At 46.6% G+C, this 21,285-nt stretch overlaps 1 protein-coding gene across 1 annotated transcript in view; it reads left to right on the forward strand.

Moving 5' to 3' along the window:
* The first annotated feature begins 9,722 nt into the window (after positions 1-9,722).
* LOC126527480 (ATP-binding cassette sub-family C member 3-like) overlaps positions 9,723-21,285 on the forward strand; it is a 61,483-nt gene continuing 49,920 nt past the window's right edge. The window contains exons 1-3 of the mRNA XM_050175311.3: positions 9,723-9,728; positions 17,297-17,455; positions 19,832-19,966. Coding sequence (XP_050031268.3) covers positions 9,723-9,728; positions 17,297-17,455; positions 19,832-19,966 — 300 coding nt within the window. The remainder of the gene's footprint in view (positions 9,729-17,296; positions 17,456-19,831; positions 19,967-21,285) is intronic.

A 21,285-nucleotide genomic window follows, 5' to 3' on the forward strand; every position in this document is an offset into this window, starting at 1 on the left:
AAACGGCGCAGTTGCGCCCGAAAGGCGGAGCATTGATTCCGATAGCAAATTAGTGGACAGCTATACGAAGTAAGGATAGTAGTATTATCGGCCGTGTAAACTTGTAAACATAGGCATACTAACTAATTTAAGAAGCCTGCTGTCAAGCGAGCACAAGCAAACATGAACACATCACATCAATGACCGCGGAAACTCGCTGTCAAAACGCTAGAGTGAGGAAGCGCGGCAGCAGCAGCGAGCTAACTAACCTTCGTGCTGCGTCTCGCATGAACGCGAACTAAGCCACGAAAACAGCGCGCGGTGGCCAAGTCCAAGATACAGCGGCCCGTACGCGCGCGCCGTCAGCGCCGCATGTAGTAGAACCCCCCCCCCCCCCCCCCTCTCCTGCCTTTCCCTTCCTCTGGAGCCTTGCGCGCGACGGAAGACGGCGCGCTTCTTCCCCACGTTCCTCCCTTTCGTGCGCGAGATTGAGCCGCGATCGCCTGCTTAACCTCGCGCGCTTTCACTCGCACAGACAGCATACGGCGCACGGCGACGATTTATCGCCTTCGGAATTTATAGGGAACCACACGGCGACGCCGACGCAGAAACGCGCTTGGAGTGTCCATATAATTGCTATCGCAGTAAAGTCAATAAATGTGCGACGGAATTTCTGTCTCCACCGTGGTTAGGGCCGCCTCTTCCGCCTGCTCTTCCTGAAATATGAAATCTATCTCCTCAAACAGTTTCTTATACCTAAACACGCAGGTTATCTCTCAAGGAATGCTTTCTCACAAGAATTTTCTGTCAGCGTGCTACAATAAAACAGATGCGAGTAATTGAATATTACCCACCATTTAAGTAGCAGCGTTCTCCCTCAACTTGTACACCTTAAGCCCCGCTTTCTTGGCCATAATATCACGCAGTGACGCAAGCGTTATCTTCTTCTCGTATAATTGCACACAGTGTGTGTTCACGTGTTTCGTACGTGGCATTCTAAAAGAATATTCGCGATGGACTTCACGCGGTGAATGAGGACGCTGAGGCACGACGGGCATTGTTTGCTGGTTTGCGTAACAAGAATGAAAAAGAGTCGGACACCGCCGGACTCTTGCCTCACTGCTGCGAACGTATATGCATTGCAAACTACAAATTAGCTTTTTGTAGTATTATCTAGGTTCGATAATAATCTGATAACATGTAATTATCTAGCACCTACGTTTACGATTGCTTCTATATTACGCTCGTAAGGTTTCGTTGTATCCGTCAGCGGTAACATAAGCGCTGCCACAGCTAGGCTAGAGCTGCCACCAGCTTGTGAATGTGGTGAAATAGGCTGTTTATAATGTTTCCTCTCCTCTAGAAATAAAAAGAATTGAGAAAGCAAACACGTTGGCTATTGAACCCAAATTTTTTAGTGGGAGGCAGGGACGGTACCATGCAAAAATGTCTAATTCAATATGGCGGCATTCTGACGGAGTTGCAAAACATAAAAAAGCTGTAACCATAGGAGGTTGATTGTATGAATCAAGCAATAACATTTCGACAGTCTTGCTGGGGTGGGCTGCTGGGACGCTTATTCGTTTATTATTATGGTTAGAAGGGCGGGCCCTGAAACACTCTTAACATAGTAAGAAAACGCTGCCAATTTGTTAACGAGGGCCATGTGACCATGTGAGCGAAATATTATTACACAGTATGTAGCAGGGAAGTTACAACCTCGTACTCTCTCCTTCGCAACGTCTTCATGCAGCGTCATCGCGAGCAGTGAAGTCCGCAGCACCTATTGGTTGGCTTCCTGATTGTGAGAGCACTTCACTAATACACTTATTGCTCATTTGAGTTGAATGAAATTATATATGTGATCTCAAAAAGACAGAAAAAGCATTTCATCTTTGCGCTTGCGGTCTACACACAGCTGTTGCTGCATCTACTTTACGTGGCCTCCCGAGCTGAAAAGTGTAGCGTAGTTACTGCGACCGTCACGGGGCGCCGCCATGAGCCGTTTCGCCGCCGTGGAGTTCAACATTTGGGAGGAGCCAGGGAGGCATTGCACCCTTGCACCGCCTAACCGTCTCCTCTGTGTAGCTTCCAACGCGCTAGTGAAAAGTGAGAGAAATGGCTTACCTGACCGATTAGTGGTGTCATTCTATGATTAATTACAGAAAAATGAACGACCCTTCCCCTGCCGGAAAATGGGGGTAAGTGAAGCTTGTCCTGCGCGCACCTGACCTTCGTCACGGTTATGTAACCCACAAGTAATTGTGCCGGATTGCTTCAGCCTCCCGCTCCTTCAGCTCGGGGAGATCTTTTCGTTGCTGTCGGATTGTCTGTGCTCGGGCGGCTCTAAAGGCGCGTTAATGGTCCAGCGTTATCGGCGAGCGTCGTTAGCCGGGCGCGTCGGAGCTCGCTGGCCGCGTCCGGTTACGCTGGCGGCACCAGTGCGTCGAAGCATCTGTCGAACTATAGACGCTATTGTGCTCGCCAACGTGACGTGTCGTGTGCGCGCGCTCACCCTACGTCAGGCTATATTTAGGCCTTAATCGCTGGATCGGCGCGCCGACAACGAGTGCTTTCACGGGCGAGTTTTCGCCGCCGCTCGTAAAAGGCTGCCAGTTCCTCGGGGGAACGCACAACGCGCGGCCGTCCCATCCGTTTTCCGAAAATGAACTGAACGGAAATAAAGGCGGCGCAGTGTACGCGAAACCCTTTCTTGCCCTTTCCCTCTCCTGCGGAAGCGAAATGGCTCTGATTCGGTGCGCGCGTGGCGTGAGCGCGCGCCTAAGCAGCTGGAATCCTTGCTAATGAATCCCGCTCCGGCAGCAGTCAACTTATCAAACTGCCCTTTCCCGTAGCCGCTCTGCTCTGGGAGTAACTGGGTTTTTGCGTGACCATATCGCCACGCAAACTTGTGAGCCAATACAAGCTTCGCTGAAGAAGTGTTTCTGGACCCCTTTAATGATACGAGGCGTGTGGGTGCTCGGACGTATGCGCACGTCGGAGGGCACCCAGCAGGTAGTCTCACCTCATCATGCAATAAGAGAGAAGCTTTTCCTGCACTTTTGGTTATGCTATGGCCAGCGCCTTGTGGTATATTTCCCGCGCTGCAAAGTGTTTTTTGTGCCTTCCGTCCACGTACCAGTCCTCCAGCATATATGGCATCGCGGATGGCTGTGTTTGGCTTCACGTGCGATGCCAATTCGGCGTTCCCTTTCGCGACCCGATGAGGGCTGAAGCAGACTGGGACATAACACTGACACCAGTTCAACTAGGATATGTGTATATTTGCTATCACAATAATATTGTTATTGAGCCAGCCTGCAGTCGAACTCATCCAAGTGCCACTTTGGACGTCGTCAAATTACCGTTTTTGGCCATCTCGTCAGTGCCGCTGGTGTTCAACCCGACCCTGACAAGATTCGCGGTGTCCAGAACTTTCCCGTTCCGTCTTCCGCCGCAGACGTAAGAAGCTTTGTTGGTCTATGGTCGTACTTTCGTCGTTTTATCGATTTCGCCGAAGTCGCTCGCATACTCACCGACTTATTAAAGAAGGACGTCGCTTTCACATGGGGCCTTGCTCAAACCAAAGCCTTCTCCACTCTCGTTCGCTTGCTCACGGCTCCCTCATAGCCTGCTCATTATGACCCTTCTGCCGCCACTGAACTTCACACTGATGCCAGTGGCCATGGAATTGGGGCCGTACTTGTTCAAGGGCAGCGCAACGCCGAGCGCGTAATTGCGCACGCCAGTCCCCCCCTGGTCACCCGCCGAGAGGAATTCTTTCATTCACTGAACGGGAGTGACTAGCGTTAGTTTGGGCAGTTGCCAAATTCCGCCCCAACTTCTGCAACGTAACAATATCGACATAACTCCATTTAGTCTATGTGCACGACAGTGTGAACATGAATACCTGGAAAAAAATTCGGCAGAAGCACTTACGACTACTTAACGTGTGGAAACGCGAAAGCATTATAGTCGCTTTGGTGAAATGTTTTCTGCGCGTTTCTTGTCCGCGCAAGCTCTCGCCTGCATTTTAACTGCGCCTCGGTATGAAAACGCGCCAAGCATCTCATCGCGCTCACTTGTCCGCGAGGAGTTCACAACTCGAAGGTCCACTCAGCGGCGTTCATTTAAATGCCGTCCATTTGAATGGCTATGCAGTGCTCTATTGATGGTTCGGATGCTTGTTGCGAGTTTGTTCTTTATTGAAACGTATGCTGTTCTCAATGAATGTTTCCAGTGTCCGCTTCAATTTGCGGAGCGCTTGTAGCCTCTGCCTTACAGGGGTGTGAGCCATTGCATTTTTCGCCTGCTTACGGGGGTATGAGTCAATGTAGATTATGGCAGATGCTCGTTTGGAGCTTGTTCTTTATTGAAATGTAGGTTGTTCTGTACGTTCTATGCGGTATTCCAAGGAATGTATGCACTGTTCGCTTCATTTTGCTGAGTGCCCGTAGCCTGTGCAATACGAGGGGGATGAGCCATTGCTGGTGATGATAGTTTCTGCTCCCGGATGATCACGAAAAATGCCAACCACCGAGAGGGTAACAGCTTCGCTGCAATACCGGTGGAGAAAGCGCTTCTTGCGGCGAACGATAACTTGATAGTCTGGTGCTAAACTATCATCGTTGTAAAGTAAAACAATGTAAAAGTGCCAATACAAACCTGGAGAATCGCTGTCGTGATGGTTTATGCGACAGCTAAGACCAAATTGACTTTGTGGGCTATTGTCTATAAAATTTCTGGAAAGGGCCCGTTTCGAAGCGAACGAACAGCAGTAGAAAAAAGAAAGAAAAGAAAGAGCTACATGATGTAAAAATTAATTTTTTGTTAGGGAACCTGCGTAGTAGTACCCTCTGGAACCCTGTTGCGCAGACACGTTTTCGTTTGAATTAATGCTTGAGTCATACAGCTGTCCTTGAAAACACCTGCGCACTAGCTTGCGAACGTGGAAATGGGCTTCCTCATTGTACTGCTTTATTTTTATTTAACTGTTGAAGGATTTCAATGTTATTAAATGAATATACAAACTTCCGAAGTGCGGAGCCTCCCCTGTGTGTTTGCTACAACTATGTATCTCTTTTTACCAGCTCCGAGGGACATCTTTCTGAGTGGTCGGTCGTGTCTATCTAACTCGTCACGTAGTGACGCTGTGACGAATCTGTTGACTCGGTTCCCGCAGATGGTTGGCGTGTGACAGCTGGTCCTTCGTCTCGCTCGCTGTATTTAGAACACATATCTGCTTGCGGTCGGTCCTGACAAAACCGTTGCCATGTAGATACATGCCGCTGCGTCTCATATGTACGCTGCCTCCCTCCCCAGTGGCCCCCACCCTCTCCCCGCCCCGCTCGAAAAAAAAGAAAAGGGAAAAGCGAAAGAAAGAAGACTCAATATGCTGCTCCAGCTCTGAACTTAGTTGCTGCTACATTGGCAGTTTCTCACCGTCCGCCACCATAATATCAAAATCAAGCTCACTGCCATCGACGCAGGAAATAACTGGGGTCAAAAATTGAAGTGAGGGAAAGTCTGTCAAAGACGTGATCACGTCGCGTGTCGCCTTTTAGCGTTTTCCACTGCCATGCTAGCCGCGCTCAGCGCACTGCCCTTCCGAAAAGACAACGCGTGCGCGAGAACAATGTGCAGCAGCCGTAAGGTTGCAGCAGAGATGATGAATGTACGAGTTGGAAGAAAATGACTGACGTTGCACGAACGTATCGGTTAGAAGACGTGCACAATGTGGTGGAAAAATAAATGCATAGAAGTACGCGTCGAATTAATGAAGCTTACCGAGAACCATGCAAGCAGACTGGGCCGAGAACTCCGAGCTCAGGTTTTCGTGTTGGACGTACATTTCAGAGAGGTAGGCTGATGTGAACGCCTTCACGGAGAGTTGGCTTGCGTAACTACGCTGCGTGATTCAGTGCTCTCTACTAAGGTTGCAATTCCGGCTAGCTTGTCTGTCCTCTCGAGATACTATACCAGGTGCTTTTTCTTAACTGCACAAAAGTTAAAAATCAGCTGGGGCAGACAACACAATTCTAACTCTTAAGCTAAATTACTCAGTGAAGCGGCTATTACTTCTACGAGAAATCTACATTGCTTGATTGAATAATTAGTATAACTTCACTAATTACATTTTAAGTAATCACGGTATGGAACATATTTGACCCCACGAATTGTAGTCGATGAGCTCGATTAAGGCGCATTCACTTAGAACCGATTCTCAGAACTACCTAGTTTCGATACATTCGTTCTCGAAGTGTCCCACTTCGAGAACGAATGTTGGCGTCCCAGTTACTTGTGTGCGTCAAAGAATAAAACGGCGTTTCCATAAAAATGTCAGTGGTATACAGTGCATTCTTATTGTAAGTTTGATGGCGCATCTCTCGAAATTGGTGCCATCCGCAGAATTCGTTCCAAGTTGATGCTCTTTGCAAACACACTAGCCATACTTCTTAAAGTGAAAATTGTGCAGTAAGATGATTACTTAGAAGGGTAGTCAGTGTAGTTATGCCAAGTATTCAATTTGGCCGTTTGATTTCTCGTAGAAGTATTGGCCGCCTCATCGAGTAAGTTAGCTCAAGCGTTATGCTATCTACCGCAGGCAACCTTAAAGAGAAAATACTGGCTGTCTCGCAATCGAGAGTAGATTTAAACATGAAATGGCAATCGGCAAAGGAGATTGGTTGGGGATGATACTAACCACAATCTTAAAATGGGCGTAGTGCATGTTCGCCACGGCACACCGCACCACGCCACACTGTGCACTGGTGCATATGGACACTGCCCAGCTGGAAGAAAGCCGGCTGAACGCGGCATGACAGGCAACGAAACCCGCCAAGAAGACAGAGCGCACTGCCCAGCTAGAGGAAGAAAAGCGCCTGAAGGAAGCGCCACGCAGCGTGGCGCCATCTCTCGAAGCTATGCAACACCCGCGCCGTGGAACTCACGAACCGCTGGCGTTCAAAAGAGCACAGACAACTGTGTCTCAGTGCCAAAGATGACAGTATTGTATATGGGGCTCTCTATGTGTATATTGAACGTCGCAATTGTTAATGACAAAACTTCAGCGTGCTAGAAGTTAAACCTTGAGTAATATTGTGAACAGACATTAGGAAGAACTGGCAATCAATATTTATTTTATAACTTGTTTGGACAGTAACTAGCGTATGTAATGAGGTCCTGACAGGTACAAAGGGTTGGGGGCCCGAGACCGCATTTTCTTGAGTTTTGACTGGTTGCCCGGATGATCTCGTTTTGTCCTTGCAACTTTCCCGGATGTCCTCGTTTGAGTGTCCGGACAACGTCTCTGGCTTGTTGCTCAAGCTCGCTTGAAGGCCGCCGACAAAGGGAGCTCGAAGCATTTCATGCTTAAAAAGTTGATGCATCTAAAGAAAAGAAACAGCAGCTGTTACGCCAAAATTACAAGGAACGACATCTAAGAATACAACAAGGTATTGTTCTAGTGCTTGGCTTGTGTTTCATTGTAGAGTGTGGGCAAAGGTCTAGCGAGGTTGAGGAAACACGAAACATGAGATCCCTCCTCCCCCTCCTGTCTGAAATTTCTGTGCACCAGGATGTCGTCTTCCCAACCCCATCTCTCCCGCTTCCCCCCCTGAGAAAAATTGCTGGGTAAAGCAGTGAGTGCGGGTGCACGCATTTTGTTGGCCAGGCGCGCGATCGAAGATCGTTGTTCGAAACGCGCGTTCAGTTTGCGTTCAGTTTCGCCTCACGCGGTCGGCCTAGGCCAGCCGCGTGAGGCGAAACTGAACGTAAACTAAAACGCTCGTTTCGAACAGCGATCTCCGATCGCGCCTCAGTGCAGTGTCGTGGGCAGAGCCCGAGAACAGCTGACTCGAGAATTAATCGAAGCCGTTCAGAGAGAGAGGGAAAGACAGGGAGGTTCAAAATTTATAAAACAGGCGCGTGAGCACCGCTTCAGTATTGCAATCTGCAATTGAATGGCTAATTCAAGTAGTTATGCACGCAGCACCATCTTTCACATAATGTCACGCCGCAGTTGATATGTGCAAGAGATTCATGTAAAAAAAATACTTTTCTCGAAATAAACAGTTGAAATTTAGCGCCTGTGTCGTCGTTCTTAGCTCCGTCGTTGTGATTATAGCGCTATTAAAGGGAAGTTGTCTTTCTCTTTTTCGAGTTGGGTGCGGCTGCCTGAAAGGTGGGTCAGCCTTGTGCAAAGCTCTATATACAAAAGTCTTATGTGTTTCTAACCAATGTGTGCCAGCGAACTGGTTTACCCGGGTGTAACCATTGTTTGCTGACCAAGTACAAGCACCTCAGCGCTGCGTAAAAAAAAAGGTACCTTGGTACATAAAACCTGGACATATAATGTCGGCTCACAGACATCTCTAAAGGACACCGATCTGCTAAGGGAATAGTGAATTATATTTCACGGATTCGTTGTTTTCTTTAATTTAGTGGTTCCGTATGTGCCACAGGGGTGTGCCCATTCTTGGTCGATCCTCCAGATGGGTATGTCCCGCGGTCACACAAAGAGGTACACATTCCACATAACCATGAGCTTTAAAACGCGAACAAGGTAAAAGCGGGAGCCAACGTTTCGACAAGTGGCCTTGTCTTTTTCAAGCCGCCGTTGGCTCCCGCTTTTACCTTGTTCTCGTTTTAAAGCTCATCGTCATGAATTTCCACCTCCCGCCTTCTCCGTGTCTTCTCTTCTATCCACATAAGTGTTGCTTGATACGTGTCGTAGTTTTCTGTGCTTCAACTTGTTTACGCCATCTTTCCATCGTCAAGCATCTTACATCGACTGCGTCCTCGTGACATCGCTGCGTATACGTGTCGCACTATGCATCTACCTGAGTAGGACTTCGCATTCGAGAATCGTGTTCCATGAAATTACACGTTGCTTAGGATGGAAGTAAACAGAACTTTTGTCATCGCCGTTAGTTGCAAAGCATACAACTAACCGCTTCACTTTATAGTGTTTCGCTTCACGTAGTTTCCAACATGTGTGTTGGATAATGCTAATGATAACCTCAATATTGCTCTCTCCTTGTACGTGTCCTCAACTCGTGCTCTCTGCTTTGCACACAGCATCGTCATTGCGACCTCTACAGTACTCACTGCTCTGAATCTGTGTGGGCCACGAAACGACGCGCATATTGTCGAGCGCCAAAGCTGCGCGTTATCGCAGCAGTTGGCGCTGCCGGCTTCTAGAATAACATTGTCGGAGAGTCAAAAAAAAAAAAAAAGAGAGAGAGAGAGAGAGAGAGAGAGAAAACTTACCCAGCGGCAGTGGTGGGTAAATTGTTGGCGGTTAGGCTAAATTGGTTACAAATAAGCAGTATGCAGAGCGTGCTGCAGCTAACGCTAGCCGAGCTGTTCAACGAAAAAAAAAGAATAAATAAAACACGATGCAAGATATAATTATAAGAACTACGGTGCTTGGTCGTCAGCGGTCTGACGACCGAATACCGCAGGTCTTAATATTGTGTCTTGCACCGTCTTTTCTAAATCCTTTTTTTTTTGTTGAACAGCTTGGATAGCGTTAGCTGGGACACACTTTTGACAAAACTACAGGGATATTAATTGTATCGTTTTTTCTAAAGGGACACTAAAGCGAAACAATAAATCAGTTTAGACTAATGAAGCATTGTTTGAGAACCCTGCAGGCAGTTACTTCAAAAAAGATAGTTTGATTATTAGATGAGAAGATCAATGTCCAAGTATCAGTATTTGAATTTCGCGCATAAGCCCCAATGCCGGTACGTCAGCGTGACGTCAGGGATTCCGAAGTATGTTTTCGCATTTGGGCCGCGTTGGCTGAATAAAGGTTCCCGAAACTTGCCATGTTTAATATTTGGTTCCTTTCGAACACAGTGCAGTCAATCTGTACCGCTATATATAATTAGTAGGCCCTAGAAGATGCCATCAAAATCCAAGACGTCACAGCTCTCAGGTGCGGGAACTTAAGTAGGCGTCGCCACCCGTATTTCGTTTTTGCGTTTTTTCTGGCTTACCAAACGTCTTATCGTTGTAAGAGTGGTGTTTTTCGATGTTGTAGAACGGTAATTTACTGATGCAGAAGAAATCATTTGTCACTTTAGTGTCCCTTTAAATTGCGATAACAACTATATGGACACTCCAGACGCATTTCAGGCGTCGGCGTCGCCGTGAGGTTCCGTATAAATTTCAAGCACGATAAATCGTTGCCGCCGCCGCATGCTGTATGTGCGAGTGAAAGCGTGTGACGGTGACCCAGAGATCGCGGCTCAATCTGGCGCACGAAAGGGAGAAAGTCAACCGTCTCCCGACGCGCCCAAGGCTCCGGGGGGAGGGGAGGGAGAGAGGGGGTCGCGTCCGCCTCCGGGCGGCCCGTGCGACCGCTCGGGCCGCTGTATCTTGAAAGCCACCTGCGACGGGAACAAAGTCCGCACCGCGCTTTGTTTTCGCTTAGTTCGCGCTGATGCGGGCGGCTGCGCGAAGGTCAATTCGCTCGTTGCTGCTAACGTGCTTATTAATTCCAGCGCTTTGACAGCGATGTTTGCTTGTGCGCGCTCGACACCGTGCTTGTTAGTTAGTATGCCTATGTTTAAACTTCATACGGCCGATAAAGCTATTATATTTAATTAGTATAGCTGCCCACTGACTTGCTATCGCAATCGATGGTTTGCCTTTCCGGTGAAATTGCGAATTCTTTTTTTTAATTAGCAGCCTTTAAATAGCAACTAAGCACACGACGCCGGCACCTGGCGGTTCGTGAATGGTACGTAAATCCCAGCACGTCGCTTCCGAGACCTTTGAGCGCAGTGCAAGCAACCGCGGGCACCCCATATCTCGGAGGTCAGGCCGAGAGCCTGCGCTGATTCTAAACGTTCCGCCGTTCTCAACGTTCCGACGAGTAGTAATGGAGGCTTTTCTTTTTTTTCAGTGTCTGTATCGAAAGCCTTTATGGGTGACGCGTGCATTCGTATTCTAACTGTAGCTTTGCGCACGGGTTGCGCGTTATCTACGTTAGCTGAAGCTAGGCTTTCTACGTGGTAAAAAAAAAAAAAAAAAATAATTGGAATAGGTCTGCGACAGCAGATAAAAAAAAGGGAAACACAGGCCATACTTCTCCACACGTGCTCTAGCTCTCGCTTTCAATACTCGCTCACCGTCACCGAGAGACAAGCGCAAACAAGTACGCAAAGGAATACGAGACAATCATGAGTGACGGGTACTTAACCTTAGCAAGGTCTCCACGCGTAAAAAAAAAAAATATGTTTACAAAATCAGCCCTTTCTATGCGGCAGCTGTCAGGCTTTGAGCCCGCGGCACCAATGCATATCGGTTAAATTTTTTTTTATTTTGTTAAGCTTGATCTCACTGCAACAGGGTTGATCTTATATCTGTTCGTTTCTTTCACTTTTTTATACAGATGATGAAACACAAACAACGCAAAATTGTGCAGTAAGTATTTTGGTGTAATTACTTACGGGACGTACGGGACATATCTGACTGTTTGCTGTAGATTGGAATTGCATAGTGAGCGAGAACTAAAAGAAAAACAAAAGAAACAACTGCAAAAATACAGCTACCACCTGTTTAAGCCGGCTTTCGCCGGCAGACGAAACCTGCACTTTGTCGCGTCTCGCTTCGCGCGTTCATCTCCAGGCATCTGTGCAAGCCAAACACAACTGAAGCTGGACAATGGAAACGTATGAAGACTCGGTGGGTGAAGAAGATTTCCTTTGTAGATTCTCGCGAAGCTTGGAAGCACGTGATCGTGAAATGCCGTAAAAGTAACTTTGATATCGTCCGTTTCATTTTTTTTTTGTTATTGCGATAAGAATTGCACGAACACTCCGGGCAAATTTTCGCCGTAGGCATCGCCGTCGCCGTGAAGTTCCGCATGTATAAACGTACCCTCAGGTTTAAATGGGTAAACAACAATAAAATTCACCGACGGCTGGATCCGAACAAAAGAGCTCTAGCACAGAAGCCCGGTTCTCTACCTATTAGACCAAAAACGCTTGTCTCAGCAGGCAAATGAAGCATCCTTAAGAATGTCTTTCGGACAAAAGACGTTTCTAAGATGGCGGAGCACTAGTCCTTCTGCCCATCAGTTGCTTAGAGTGCTGCGTCCCGCCAATATGTCGCACGTGAGTGTAGTTTGAACGACGTTCGAGAAGCCGTAGTTATTGTCGCCCATCCAACTTGTGGTTCGGTGCGTAAAAACTGACAAATCACGTTGGAAACTCTATAATACAGCAATAAAGAAAGGATATCACAAATCTGTAAATTGCATGTGTTCAAACGTCGAGAGTGGGCAGAGTTGATGCATTATCCACCACGCCGAAATATACGCCAAATCTTTGAGTAGGAGTTCCGCAATACCCTCGTAAGAATTGAGAGAATTTGACATAATTTGAACGTTATATATTTCGTTTTTGTTTGCCTTAGAAGTTGTAGCAGATGCAGTTTACAGAACTGCAGTCTCTATTTATGCTCCAGATACAGACTTTCAAACGTTGTGCTCTCGTTTTTTTAGGCGTGCCAAATTTCGGTGTTTTATTTTTGCTTCGAAGCCATAGATCAAAAGTCTCTTTAATGTAGTCGCTAGAATTTAGCTTTCTCTCTTACAGGCGACAAATTTCATTCAGATTGGTTAAGCGGTTGTCTAACACGAGCAGTTGTGCACTTGTATTTGAATTTAGGGAAATCAGAGTTGGCGCCAAGGTAGAGCTTCTTCTTAATCCCGATTAATAATTAAGTTTAATGCTAATTAATAATTAGTCATGTCTATAAAAGGGTGCGACAGAATTGTATGTATAGACGCAATAGCTTCTCCAGAAATAACCTTCAGGACGGAGTACTTGCGTCCCCGTTGACACTAGAGGACCACAGATGCCGCCTTGCACTTACCCTTCTTCAAGTTCTCAGAAAATGTTAACCTGCGAAGAAGCAGGTGCTTGCCATATGGTTGGACCTTAAGTTTGAATAGCTACATTTCTTAATGAAAAAATCCAAAACGTTCAACTTGGAGTTTTTTTTTTTTCAGTGGAGACTCGAAAGCTGAAATACCTTTTCGGTCAATTGTGTCAATGCAAGGCTAGTGGCAGCATGCTGCTTCAGGTTACCTGCGGGTTCATTTTGGTTCGCTAACTACTGCACACCCGTTTTTGACCAATAACTCGGAGCAGGTCGTTAGTTTCCTAACTAGTTTTAATCCTCGAAAATGTGCTGCTTTCAGTGTTGACGTGCAAGACCTCTTCTATTCCTTCCCGCATAGGTTCTTGTTACAATGTGTACAAGGAAATATTACGGACCTCTATGATTCGCCTGACTTTATGAAGTAGTGTGGCATTGTCATTGAATGTTTGGTCGAACTTCTTTTTTTTTTATACTTCCATTCTACATTTGTGTCCTGGCAAATTGACCTATTTGTTCGATCCTCTGGTGTATCTATGGACTGTAGAGTTGCTACCATATTAAGCGATGTTTTTGTGAGTAAGGTAGACCGTGCCCTAAAATGTCATGTAGATGGTTTGCCGACACGAGATTTATGCTGTGTCGATGATTACCTAGATTTTGTGGACCGTGATAACCACACTCAGTGCATGGTCAATGTTCTTGAGGTGCTTAGAGAAAAGGGGCCATGGAACAAAGTTTACATGTGAGGTTCCTAACCAGGAGGCGCTTTTGTTTCTTGCCTTCGTGGTTTGAACCTGATGGTTGTTGGACGTATGCTCCAAGACAGGCAAGCTCCTGTTCAGTTTTAAATCGGTGCATTCGAAACTAGCCAAATTTGGAATCGGACCATGACGTTCGCGCTTGGCGCTTTCGAAATTGTTTTCATGCCACGAGATATTTTTTTTTGTCGACAGATTGATCACCTGAAGCAACCGGTTTTCCCGCTTCATCTCCATGCACTGGCTGTGAGCGTTTCGTTAAGAAGCGTCAATGAGAAAATTGTAGAGCAACATGAGAAACTTCCGATACAGCGTTCTGCTGCTCAATACCTGCTACGTGTAATGGTTTTTTCGGAGGGGGAAAAGAGCCCGCGAATACAAGCGAAATAGCCGCGCAACTGGCTACTCGAGGCACTTTGCGTGCATCGATAGTGCCCGATATAGAAAGCTGTACTGGGGGTTTTTCATGAGGCTCTACAATTTTCTCCTTAACAATTTTCATCTAATATAGAATATTTGAGAAGTTGATTAAACAAGAATAATTATGCGCGCTTCCCTGACGCCACGGCAACTCCACGGTTCTGGCTGATCGAAGGTATGCCTAGTGAGTGCGTCATTGCGCACGTCACGTCTCAGCCGTCTGGCTGACTAAATGTGTGGCCTAGTGAGTGCCTCACTGGGCCTATGATGGCTCAGTTCAGAGAAGGAGGTGGTGCCACGTCAAGAGTGCACAAAATGGCCGCGTTTATGACGTTCCGAGGTCCACAAACAGTATAATGGTTTCACATTCCCACACGTTAACACTCTTAAGTATCTCTGCCGAATTTTTAAAGATTGTTCCAGTAAACCGCGCAAAAGGTACGTGCATTCAACATTTGGAACGTCTGGGACTCTAAGCGCACCTAATGACTCGTATAAAGAGAACACACACGTCATTTACTTTTGTGCGACGGTCTTTTAAAGCCAGGCTGAATGAACTCGCTATCATAAACTGTACCTGTCGACCCAATTTCTGTGAGAAGAGTTATGCCAGGATCATGCGTCATTAAAAGAGCCGCTAGCTGTGTTGACTTATTCCGGACGCTGCGACAGTTTAGCGTTGAGGATTTTGAATTCATGATGTTTGTTTTTTTCTGTGCCATTTCCTATTTTCATTGTCGAGGTGGTAACTGTTGATTCTATATCAGCGTCTCAACCGTACAGGACACCACCGACGCTCAATTTATCGTACAGCAGCTCTACCTTTTCACCGTTTTCTTTTTCATTAGCGCTCATCCATGGAGGCCTCCGAGATTTCCGTGCTCTTTTCCAGAATTCTTCAGACAATGAAAGGCTGAGGTTATCTACTTTATAGCAGTTTTTGAGCACCATTATTAATTTCCGGTAATGATTTTTTTATTGCACGTTGAGTGTTGTTTTTGAACTTTCCGACTTGGTCTCTGCATTCTACAATCGCGGTTACAGTTGCACTGCGTTTCGGTTCCTGTGTTTCCTGTGTTTGTTTCCATAGTTTCATTAGAGTCAGTAGCGGTTCCTTTTGCGTCGTAGACAGTTTAGTTATTTTGACGTCCTCTGTTTGCAAGAAAGCCTCGCTTATCCACTACTGTCGTCTTTATTTGGTCAAACGTGACACTGTTGCTTCCATATCAATGACTTTCTTGTGAAAGGCGGCTAAGCTATTGAGCCGTCTTTTATTCTTTACTTTTTTTCGTTCTGGTATACTCAACAATGAGCGCTTCTGTCATATTAAAGCGGGCTTTATTAAAAGGACGAAGTGGGTATTAGCAACAACTATGCAGATTGTTTGCAAACTCAAGACTTATCGCACCATACGCGGTCATGCATTATCACATAAACTCTATAAGGGTAATGTTGTGGGCCAATTACGTGTCGTCTGCGGCAATGGCAGAGCGAGGAAAAAAAAATCACGTGTTCTCTTTTTCGAATCGTCGCTGCAGATGATGCCGCTATTGTGCAAAATATGCTGCGCTGAAATGTAGTTCAAATTTAATCCAATGAGAGGACACATGTGCTGCATTTATAAAGAGTACCAAACAATACCAACTGCCTAATTTCTTGCCTAAACGACATTTTATTGTGAGTGATCGTGTTTAGACGGAAAAACCAAGCTGTTCTATTGCGTTATGCCCGCTGTGTATGGTATGAGAGTTATCGCACTGTTGCTTCCATTTCACGCTGGATCGTGTATAGTCACATACATAACGTATTAAAAAAAGTATTCGACTTTCTGAGCGGTGGTTCTTGGATTCGGGGAACAAATCGAAGAGGACAATATTTGATCCGCAATTCGAAAGTTTCGAACATTCACGCATTCCTGACACTTTGAACATTTCAACCCAGAGGACCTGTTTCTGTGGCGCAGACGACAGCGGCCTGTCTACTAAATAGCGGCTGGCGGGGACTGTAGAACTACTTTTCTACCACAACTATGCGTCCTACAACAGCATTATTGGGGCAGGCATTTTGAGAATTTCGGCTTTGTTCCACGTCCACGATTTTTTCCCTGAGTTGTTTTCTTTTTTCTTCGTGGTATTACGTAGCCTTTTCTGTCAGTAACAGACATCAAGACGGAACTGCAGCTCTTCCACGTCATTGAAGAAGTGTGAGTTTGTTTATTGAGTAGGAAGGTTTTTTGCGCAGTGGGCTAGATATTCCGATAAAGTCAGCCCGAGCCCGTTCTCGCTGCCTGCTGATGTTTTGGACGTTTTCGTGTCTACATTTTGTCAGCTGCATTATCGCCACTTGAACAAAACTCTGAGTGGCTCAGTAACAGTGGAATTCGTGTAGTGTCTGGCTGCACCTCTTGACATACCGCATAATAGCATTTTGTCTACTATTAGCTAGAGGCAATATAATCGGAATCGCTACAAAGACACAAAGCGTAGTTTTGATGGTGATGTGTATGTTAGCTGCCCAGAACATTCTTTATTTGTTCAAAACATTATTTAACGTATGAAACTGATGCTCAGTATTTCATAGAAATGCGATATTCACTAATAATTTTCCCCTGAAATTTATAAAGGCCATGGAACGGCAGCACATCTGGTGCACAGCACGAGAAAGGTGCCTTAACCCTTGACTGGCAGTTTTGTCGAGTGTCATCATGTACCGTCTTTAGGATATCTAATAGCAAAAACGTCTTGATGAGGTGAAAAAAAAACGCATGGAAGAAGAAAAGACCTTTGCTTAAATCTGCTTATACAAAAGAAACAATTTTCACAGTGACCAGAGTGTGACTACGATGTGCACGAAGATGAGAATTACGAAGCCTGCAGGTTTTGTCCCCAAAATTTGTACTCGTGGTTACAGGCGATATTTCCGCGAAGCTACTGTTGAGCAGGTAACTAAATGAAGGTAAATTGCAAAAGGCAAGACTCATATTTGAATTTGTCTTCTCTTTACATAGTTTTTATCAGCTCAACGGCATTGCTGACTTCCCAGTTGAAAGGATTAACAAAATAATTATCACCGTGTTGCAAAGTCAACCAAATCTGTGACATGAGGCTATAATACGAAGTTTAAAAAATTTGTACTCGTGAATGGTTTGAATCTTGAATCCTCAAGCGATGCTAATAGCCTGCTACTGCAAAATGCTTCGCATGATACTTAAGATCAGCATCTTTCTTTAATTCTTCCAGGCAGCCCTCGCCCAGCACGTGGCTGGTGTTGCGTCGCAGCTGCTCAAGTGTACCACATTCGGTGTGCTGTTGCTCTTCGGTCCACAGCAGACGGCGCAGAACAATTACCCGCGCTTCCCCCGAGGTCCTTACTGGACGCTGCTGGATGTTGCCCACTTTGTAAGCGCCGTTGACACGCTGCGCTGTCTCTTTTCTTCTTTCTCCACCAAACTAACGCTTTATGTAAAATCGCAAGAAACGCTTAATAGGTAAAAACACGAAAGCATGCATGGCACAATGTAAGCGATGTTTACATTGTTCCACACCGCAAGAAAGCGACCAGTTGTATGTCCAACCGCACATATTTCCTCAAACAAAGCGTTCCGAACGAACATCAAAACTAAGTTTTGGCGTTGCTGTCGCTTGTGCAGTTCGACCGCTCCTCCCTTTCCAATGTTAGTAATCTCTCTCTAAGCTAAGGGACCTTACTCTGGGGAAGCCGCTTACGTACTCTGCTGATGTGACAGGCATTTGCTGAACGCCATGCGAACTTCTAGGTGGCCAGTACAAACAGCTGCAACAGTCTTGCTCGTGCTCGGGATTCAAACACAACGGAAAGTGGTTTGCCACCCTAAAAGCAACAATAAAGTTAGTTGGGCACCTGCACGCGTTATGAGGAGTTCACATAATGATTCAGGGGCGTTATTCAGAAAGGATTTTGTTCGTAAGCGCTGCTTGGCATTGACTTACTCTTTTCGGTAATATGTAAAACAACACAATTGGCTGTCATCTGCTCCTACCTATTGTTCTGGCCTAAAATGTTCCTTTTTTGTATATACGAGCCCAAATTATTCTAAAAATTCCTGTTTCCAAAAATGAAATAAAAAGAGAGTGTGCGCATGCATGACCAAAGGGCTCTAATTTAACGGAATTGCTTTCAAATCGGTACGATGCTCACGGAATTGCGCCGGGTTTAGCACATGTGTCTACTGTCTCGAAATGCTACGCAACCAAGGAGGGATGTCTAAGACCCTGAAGCTTAATACCGGACCATAAGGAAGACATTTCCGAAGAATATTCTACGTGAACTCTTCCATATGAATTTCAGGAACCACGAGACACACTACTTTTGCGAATTTGAACATAGCGAAGCGTAGCCAGATGTCATAGTAACCGTCGCAAATCCAGCACGCAGCTCTTGCGTAACTTTTGCACAACAACACAAGTTTCTTAGCTCCTTCAGAGTTCAACAAAATGTTTGGACTTGGTACGTATGCGTGGCCTCTGTGATCCCGCGCACCGTTACCTGCGCGTTGCCTCGTCCCAGAGGCCGGGGTCGGTGTTATTTGGTTGCCTCTTGCGTCGTCAGTTGCTTGCAGCGTCCGCGCTGGCATCTAACCCGGGCAAACTGCGGCTCCCAGCGAGTGTTAGCCGGGTTGCTATTAGCTAATGTCAAATTTCGCCATATGTCACATTCCCTAATGTTGGCACTCTGAGCCAATCAGAAAAAGCACAAGCTCGCTGTTAGCCTATCAGGGCTGACAAGATGCCGAAGTTGACAGTAGGACGTAATATAGTGTCATAGACTTACCTACCAAAATTACTTGATGGAACTGTATGACGCAGCGATCATACAGCTACTAATGGAATTACAAGTAGTACATGGATTTGTTTAATCGCCGTGCTTGTGGCTTCAGACGTTCTTGTGGCGTCTGAAATTAAGGTTTAGTTTCCTAAATTTCGATGCAATCATATATATATATATATATATATATATATATATGTAAGTTAAATGCTAAGATTTTATGTGCCAAAACCACGATAACATTAGGTGGCACGTCGTAGTGAGGGACCCAGGATTAATTTTCGTGCACCCAGTAAGTAGTGCACCCAAAGCACAGTGCACGACCGTTCTTGCATTTCGCCTTCATCGAAATGCGGCCGTCTTTGGCCAGGATTCGATCCCACGACCTCGGACTTAGCAGCGCAACGCCACAGCCACTACGCCAGCACGGTGGCTAATAATATATATTTCTAAACAGTCCGGGTAAATCTGCGCATACGCATAAGCGTTACGAGATGTTGCATATATAACCCGATATACTGCACAATTTGCAAAGCCACGAAATTGTTTTAAGCCCCCCCCCAGAAAAAAAAAAGAACGATGTTTTTAGGTGAATCAATGTACTGCCCATAATTCCCAATGCTGTCTGAATGAGCACACTTTCTGCGCCCGTTAACACTCGCGAGAGCTTTCCTTCTAGCAATTTTTGCATGAATTGATGTACAGAGCAAGCAGCGTGGCATTGGTATTGAAGACAATATGAGAATCGCGGGCGGACTCCTACGCTAGTGTCGGAAATTGTTCCTGGTGGTTCGGGTGTCCAACATGCCCAATTCCTTTAGAACCCACACTCTGCGTCCCAATCTCCAAGGTAACATACCATTCTGGTCGCTATTTTTGTTCCGTTGTCTGACTGGTGCAGCAGCGCTATGCTTTCTGTGAGCAATTACGAGGGAAAAAAAGCAAATCCTCCGACGGCTCCTACGCCGCAGGCGCTGTTCCTGGTGCCCGCTGCCCTTGGAGTCGCGAAGGGCTGCCTCGCCCTGGGCTCGGGTCGTCGGGCGAACACCATGCTGCTCGCATCCCTGACCGACGCCACGTGCGACTTTGCGCTGGCCTTGTCATGCGTGAGTGTTTACAACTGTCCCTTCTCGTCCGTCATGTAACTGCATGTGTGCCCTCGACAACGAAGTCAACAAAAGAAAGAGATAGCCAGTGTCTGTCCACGTATATACAAAATAAACAGACGTGCCTGCCCAACGCATGCCATGAGTAGATCTTGACACTAAGGCACATGCAGCATACGGCGCGGCGACGATTTTATCGCCCTTGGGCTATATAATACAGAACCTTGCGGCGACACCGACGGCGCAAATGTGCTTGGAGTGTCCATATAACTTCTATCGCAATAATAGTAGACGAAGTAAGGATAGTAGTTTTAGCGGCCGTATATAGTTCAAAGCATTTGCTCACTAATGAATTGATATGCCTCCTGGGCTTTATTAGATACGCAAATCTTTTTTCGTTCATTTAATAATCCTTATTCGCCCGCATCCCATACCCCTGTATGCCCTGAGGTGTCAAGACTCGCATTGAAAAAAATAATAATAAGCATGGTGTCAGCGCGCACAAGTAAACATCAACACATCACACTCAATGACCGCGGACACTTGCTGTCAAAACACTTGTGTGAGCGAGTGCGGTAACAGCAGCGAGCCAAGTGACCTTCGTCATTTCGCTTCAACGCAAGAGCGGCGAGAACACAACGCGCCCAAAGGTAGGAGCCGTCTGCAGATCCCTTTCAAGATACTGCCGCGGTGTGCGATAGCGCGCCACATGTCGCCGCATACGGCCCGTGGCGACGATGTTAACGCCCTTGGACTTTATACGGAACATGACGGCGACGACGACGGCAAAAATGTGCCTGGGGTGCGATCGGGGATCGTTGTTCGGAGCGCGCGTTCGGTTGCGACAACGATCCCCGATCGCGCCCCAGGACGCTACCACGTTTGCATGCATCTTGTTAAGCAGTCTCGTCGAGTCAACCCATGCCGGGGGGTTTGACTGAACTTGCCTCGCCGCTCGCTCCACCAAACCCGCTAGCATCTACGTGAACCCGGGGATAGTTTTCATCTCGACAAGTCAACTCGACCCCACTTAAATCGGGTTCATATAACCGTATAGCTAGTTCCCCCAGGATCGTGTCCGTGTGTCGACACAGAACTATCATGATCAGGATTGGCTCCAGCGTCGTCATCTTCACGAGATGGCTGGTTGACGTCTCCCGGCGCTACCGCGCGAACGCGCTCGTGCCACTGCTCCTGCGTTCGTCGCCGTCATTAATTAATTAAGACGCACGAAGACGTAACCAATTTTACAGTGAATTACAGCGAAGCTGTTAAGGGCTAGTTCCCCAGGATCGTGTCCGTGCGTCGACACAGAACTA

Source organism: Dermacentor andersoni, chromosome 9 (genome assembly GCF_023375885.2).
Source record: "Dermacentor andersoni chromosome 9, qqDerAnde1_hic_scaffold, whole genome shotgun sequence".
Taxonomy (NCBI): domain Eukaryota; kingdom Metazoa; phylum Arthropoda; class Arachnida; order Ixodida; family Ixodidae; genus Dermacentor; species Dermacentor andersoni.